Source organism: Sander lucioperca, chromosome 10 (assembly GCF_008315115.2).
Source record: "Sander lucioperca isolate FBNREF2018 chromosome 10, SLUC_FBN_1.2, whole genome shotgun sequence".
Taxonomy (NCBI): Eukaryota; Metazoa; Chordata; class Actinopteri; order Perciformes; family Percidae; genus Sander; species Sander lucioperca.
The window spans coordinates 2,984,457-2,991,234 of NC_050182.1; the positions used below are offsets into that span (position 1 = coordinate 2,984,457).

At 36.4% G+C, this 6,778-nt stretch overlaps 1 protein-coding gene across 1 annotated transcript; it reads left to right on the forward strand.

The window, feature by feature from the left end:
- The first annotated feature begins 1,084 nt into the window (after positions 1 to 1,084).
- On the forward strand, positions 1,085 to 4,033 carry LOC116042260. Its single transcript, XM_031288378.2, has 5 exons — positions 1,085 to 1,343; positions 1,789 to 2,046; positions 2,854 to 3,156; positions 3,238 to 3,513; positions 3,615 to 4,033. The coding sequence occupies exons 1-5, from the start codon at positions 1,277 to 1,279 to the stop codon at positions 3,704 to 3,706; spliced, it is 996 nt and encodes a 331-aa protein (XP_031144238.1). The 5' UTR covers positions 1,085 to 1,276; the 3' UTR covers positions 3,707 to 4,033.
- Positions 4,034 to 6,778: the final 2,745 nt, after the last annotated feature.

Here is a 6,778-nt window from a genome sequence, read left to right on the forward strand (position 1 = left end):
AAGGATGCTATGGCAGAAGGCACAAAACTCCTACTGTGGCATACTCGTCTCCAGGCCAAGGACCTGTATCTGCGTCCTAATGGAAGCAGCGTGAAGAAGGGGTAGAGAAGGGATGACTGGGGTCGTGTGCAATCTGCCGTGCTTTGCGTTTGGTGGTTTTGCTGTTGAGGTCTGATAGGTGATGACTGCAGATGACAGGGAATGGCCGCAATAAATTCAAAGTTCATTGTGAATAAAGACGTTGCTGTGCCAACCTGACGTCATCATAGCAATACAACCTACTCAAATAACAGTGCACTAAAAGTACAGGAAGGGTATGAATGAGTGAAGTAAATAAGTTAAGGTATTTTTCTGCTCTTTAATCTCTTAATCCCTCAATATTTTCTCTTAAAAAACATTATAGTTCTCACACAACTTTTTTACTGTTTTCCTTTGAAATCTTTTTACCAGAAAAGCCCTGCCTGTTTGGAAACAACATGGTATATGATATGATAATAAACTTTTAATCTAATAAAAACTAATCATTACTGAAAGAATTATTGTTGTAATAGGACATTTGTCTTAGGTGTACTTCACATTCTAGTTAAAATATCACATCCCTGGGGCTAAATAATGTCAGACTTTGTTAAGTGATAAGAGTAGGAGATAAGAAAGAGTAGGACAACATTATATTGTTCAGATTTAAAGAGAAGAACAGATCCTACACTGTAAAGCTGCTTTATTATTATTATTATTATTATTATTATTATTATAGCAACACCCATGTCTAGGCCAGCTCAGAGGCTGTTGTAGTAATAAAACAAGTAATTTACTGTACTTTATAGCTATATTCAGAAAAGGAGGGAACTACAAGTAATGACAAACTCCTTTGAGACAGTGCCATCTACTGTTTGATGCAATGCTCTAACAAAACTGTCCAGAACAATTGTCAATTTCAACACAGCTGTTTCTATTTGTTGCTGTTGCTTCATAATAATCCATATTTATAGAATTAACAATAATTCACATAACCCCACAATTTGCAAAAGTCACAAAAGCTAACCTAACCTTTGTAATTACAGATTTTCTCTCATAGTTAATGGAAGTTCCCTTTGCTTATAGGTTGCATTGATTTCATCACTAAGTAAATTCTGATGTTAAACAAGATGATGGGTGTGACTGAAATGAATCATATTTTAGTAATAGGTTAAGAAGATACATTTCCTGCCACTAACTCAAAGTTTCTATAAAAAACGAGGTATTGTAGTTCTTGTTTAAACCCACAGTGGAGTCAGCCATGAGAGACATTGCTATGAAACCCTACTGGAGGAGTCTTTACTGTGTTTTGCTGGTGGCACTGATCGGTAAGAGCACTTCATTTACTGACTGCTGATTTTTACATAGACTGTCACACTGACTTTTATATGAGCACTTGGTTTAATGTTATATTAAGAAAGCTGGTTATATAATGATGTTTAAGAGACTGAAAAAACATTATCCCTTGTGCTAAATGTTACATTTTTGATTCTGTTAACAAATTAAATGTGTTACTCATGTATGCTACTGAATTCAAGGATTTGAATCCTCAGGATTCAATGTTGTATATAAAGTTTAGACTGGCCTTGACACACTGCTGTGATTTAAAATATGACCTAATCTTTCCTGGAGTGGACTTAACTATACCCTTTATTTTTGTATTTTTTGAGCAAGGCCTGTGAAATAACCCTTTACTCATATTAGGATTATAAGTAATGAAAAGAACTACACCATACATTGTCTGATACAGCCGTACTGACTCTTCTCCCTCAGGTGCTCCAGGTTTGGAGGCCTGGGAGCAGATTTCCTGGACCGGTGAGGTGACAGCTGGTTTCAGTACCACTTTCACCTGTTCCTCTTCTTGCCACCCAAACTGCATCTACACCTGGTCTTTTGAGGGCCATACGGTCATCGGGAGCACGTTAACCTGGACACCAGATGGACTGGACAAAACAGTGGAATTAAAGTGCAACGTGCTCAATCCAGAAACAGGAGTCTCCAGCAGTATGACCTCCATTGTAGAAATTAAGAGTAAGTATAGCAGGTTTATCACTGTATCAGGTGTGCAGTGGTGGAAAATAATTGCGTACATTTACTCAAGTAGTGTACTTTTTGTACTGAACAATTTTGAGGTATTTGTACTTTACTTTCATGTATCCATTAAATGCTACTTTATACTTCTACTGCATTACATTTCAGAATGAAATATTGTACTCTCTTCTCGACTATATTTTTTTTTCTTTATTATTTTTTGGGCATTTTAGGCCTTTAATTGACAGGACAGCTAAAGACATGAAAGGGGAGAATGACATGCAGCAAAGGGCCGCAGGTCGGAGTCGAACCTGGGCCCGCTGCGTTGAGGAGCTAATCTCTATATATGGGCACCTGCTCTACCAACTGAGCTATCTGGGCGCCCCTCCTTGACTACATATTTTTGACAGCTATAGTTGTTTCTTTTCAGGTTGGGATTTTACATAAAAAAATATATAGATGAGCTTATAAAATATTATTTAAAGGTGCCTGACCCTTAGGTTAGGAACCACGGGACTTAATTACCTAACAATATATAAAATAGTTAGTCAGTCATAGGGGCCATTCTTCTGCAGAACTTAGTACTTTTACTTTGATACTTTAAGTACATTTTGCAGATTATACTTATTACTAACTACTGTGTTTTTACGTGAGGAAAGGATCTGAATATGTCTTCCAAAACTGTAACTGAATCCACTGTTATATGTATAAGTTGACAAATAATTTAGATGTATTATCTCTGATGTGTGTGCTTCTTCCTTCCTTCATGGTTTGGAAATCTTCTCCATCTGGTGTCTTCTGTTACAGATCGAGTGTCTGTGCAACTCAGTCCACCAAACACTGTCCCATCTCTCAACCAGCCCCTGGATGTGGTCTGCCATGGTGCTCCATCAGGTGACCACTCCGGACCATCACACCTGGTGAACCAGGTGGTCTGGTACAAAAATGGACAAAAAGTGAGTCTTCGTGAAAATATGCAGCTGCTGCAAAACAACCTCACACTTCACTTTGACTCGACACTGCCTTCTGATGCTGGATTCTACCTGTGTAAGTCTTATGTACCTATGGTTCAAGAGACAAGAGTTTTCAGCCTGGGCTATCTACTCAGCTGTAAGTATTCATGAAGTGAAGACTAGTTTGAATAAACTGTTATTATTCACACACTGTAGTGAGCTTTCTAATCTTTTGTAGTTGATCCATGGAACGTCAGCATCAACGGACCTGACACCGCGTTTCCTGGCAGATTGAGTAAATTCACCTGCTTGACGAGCTGTACCTTAAATGTGGACTGTACTGTCAGATGGCAGTTCAGGCAGGGTTTCCCCATTGGAAGCTACTTTTCAGTCCATGAAAATGAGCTCAAGTGGACCCCTTCTATACCAGGTACTTTCCAAAACCTCACCTGTGTTGCCGAAAATGCAGCTGTTGGACGCTCTGCTGAGGCCACCAAGATGGTAGAAGTTAGAGGTAATGACAACTCTTTACTATCTGCTCTTTTGTCTATTATTACATCAGCGTCAAATTACATGTTAAATCCAGTCTAATAAGTCATCTTCATCTTTATACAGGTATTCCTCTCTCTGGATCAGAGGCGGTGCAGCTCAGTGGACTTCTTGCAATGATCGTCGGCCTGGGACTGCTGGTACTATTTGAGTCATAGGACTGTTTACTATTTCTATTTTTTTTACCGTTTATGCTTTAATGAGTATATTTGCATATTTGCATTTGAAATGTACTTCTTTGCCTTTAATCTTGTTCATAAAAACATTTTCATGTTTGTACAATGGTTCACCAATTTTAATAAACCAATTTAATTTATTAATTATTGTGTACCATAAAATCCTGTATGAGTAAAATAAACTTTTATGAAGCCATGAAAACAAAATGAAATAAAAGTGTACAAAAGAGAATGGCTTTAAGGACATTTGTTAAAAAAATTGTAGTCCATGTAAACCCAAAAATTGCAGAATTCCAATTAAAATGCTATTAACATTTAGAAAATATATCTTGTGTGTTTAACTTGACAGTGTATCCCTTTACAGAAGAGTATTATTTATGTATCTTTCTCACAGCAGTGTCCGAAATGGGTGTGAACAGCAGGACTGCAGTCACAGAAATTGTTTTTGGATTATTACAATGAAGCCTATTTGATGCATGGTTTCTCAGGTTAAATAAGTTTTGTGCAAATGTATGGGGTAGTTTAATCAGACAAATAAGATAATCTAACAATCTACAGTAATACAGAGTTGCAGTATTTTTACTGTGGCAGAATTATTTCATTCAGCCATAATTTACATGTTTACGCATACAGTAAAATTCTGGTTTTATGAAAGATACAGTGACATAGTTGCTTACTGTTCTGGACTGTTACTGAGACTCCAGTGTTTCAGCAATCAGCTGTCATCACATCCTGCTGTGATGACAGCTTCAAATGCTGAAATTCTGTGTTTTTAAAGTAGAATCCAAAGTATGATGGTTACATGTTACATTTTAAATCTTTTGTTGATAATGATGCCAGTTATTGGTGTTTCCTTTAGCTAGTTGACCCCTGACCTGAATGTGTTACTGATTTACTCGCACGCTGAAAAGAGTTTTTTGTGAAGTCAACTTATCTAGAAAATAACTGACTCGTTTATACTTGTGGATGTGCTTAGTGACTAAACAAAGTCCCTCTTACCCTCCTGAAACTGAACAAATAAGACAGATAAGAGAATCACACAGAGCGGAGGGAGACCTGTGTGACCCTCATTGTTCTTTTGTCTTTTTTGTCTGGTTGTTGTCCCACCTGTTACATATCATTTTAGCCCTGTGGTTAAGTTAGAATGGGGAAGCAAAACTATAAAACTATTTAAAACTATACTGTTTATGTAAAACAACAAAAAGGTTTGCCATTTGACACCAGAGTGGTATACATTTGGGCTTCATTCAAGTTTCAGTTGAAACACTGGTAACTATATGTTGCTTGTGTTGTAAAATTGAAATGTATGGTGGTGGTATAAACAACAGCAGTTACATAGGGTATTTTAATGATAAAATATCCTCAAGAAACTGCCGAAAAACAGTAAGTAATTAAAGTAAATGTCTATATTGTATTCATTTTTTTTATGGCATATGACATTATTAATAAGGAAAATACAGTATTTTGAAAATGTGTTTCCATTATCTACAACTCTACTACATGTACTGTGTACTTGGACCATTGTTTGATTTGGTGGCCCCTGCTGATGAAATACAAAAAATGCAAATGCAAAACACATTTTGTTAAAGGCTGTAGTATCTGTATACTTTGATCTCTGGGTCTTAGATTATTTAAAAAAAAAAAGAAAAACAAACCATTTAGCTTTAACATCTTGTACTAGACTATTCTTTCATTTTCTTTATTTATCTCTCTCTGCCTATTCATGCTTTTCTTTGCTTTGCTCTTCTATTCAGTTTTTGGCATGGCCTGCTGTTTGCTCACCAAAGGGAGGCGCTAGTGCTCTCAGTTACACAGGCAGTTACAAGAGGTGAACAAAATGAAGTCCATAATGAGCTATTTCTTTAACTGCACTGTATGTGTGTTATTGTTTCTCCCTTTAAATAATTGTGCCTTTAGTTAAGTTTTACTTGATACAAGTTTAATTCATACAATACAATAGAATAAAGTCCAAAGACCAGTTCCATTGTGTTCCTAATGTAATCAGTCCACTAGCAAACCAACACACAGCAAACCATGTCAATAAATACATACATTTTACAAAATTCCATAAAAATTATAACTAGGATGATATGCTTACACTTCCAGGTTTCCTGTAAGCTGTAATTTGACAAACAAAGGTGGATTGTTATCAGTCATGCCACCCAAGCATCCATTTACCTGCATTATTGAAAGTAGTTTTCAATAATAACAATGCATTGTCAGTACAAACCCAGGCCCCTATAAAACAGGTGCATATTTTCCACCTCAGGCTCACTGCCAAGCATGGCAGGATGATTCTCTCTTAATGGGAAATGTGGTTTTTCTGGTCAGGGTGTTGGGTTACAAGGCCAGAACATGAGGGCATCAAGCAGCTGTCTGTCTTATTTCAGGGCAAGAGCTAATAATGAGTGAGATAAGATGATAACTTTTATATTTTATTATATATTTTAGAATATAGATCATTATTATTATTAGTAGTGGTATTACTACATTTTCTTGTATACCTTGTTTATTTTTGTGAAGCCTTACACAAAACACCTGCATACAAATTTTGCAACATAAATTTGCATATGACATTTAGTCAAAACCTAATACATTATATGACAGGTTTTTATTAGACCACATACAGTAGTGAGATGACTTTCAGCATCATGTTTTCCACCTCAGACACCTGAACTGACATGCCAGATAATATTTAATATAAGTTAACAGCTGGTGCTGGGACTTTTTCTACCTATAAATTGTTTTTCTGTACAGCCTTACTCAGAATCAAGTGGCTTCCAGGTATTCCAATTTCCCTGTTTCTCTTTATCAAGGGACGGAAAACTACCTTTCACAGGTGTGTCAAGTTATTGTAAGAGGAGATAACACTTTTTGAATGTCATGGAACCATTATTCAAACTATATTCCTTATACTGTATGTGAGTGTAAAGGTTCCTTTTTCTTTGGACTACGTCAGCATTTATAACTCTATAACCAGTGGAAGAAAAATTCAGTTCTCCTTTGAGGTACTTACTCTGTTGTCACTTTATGCTACTTTATACTTCTACTCCA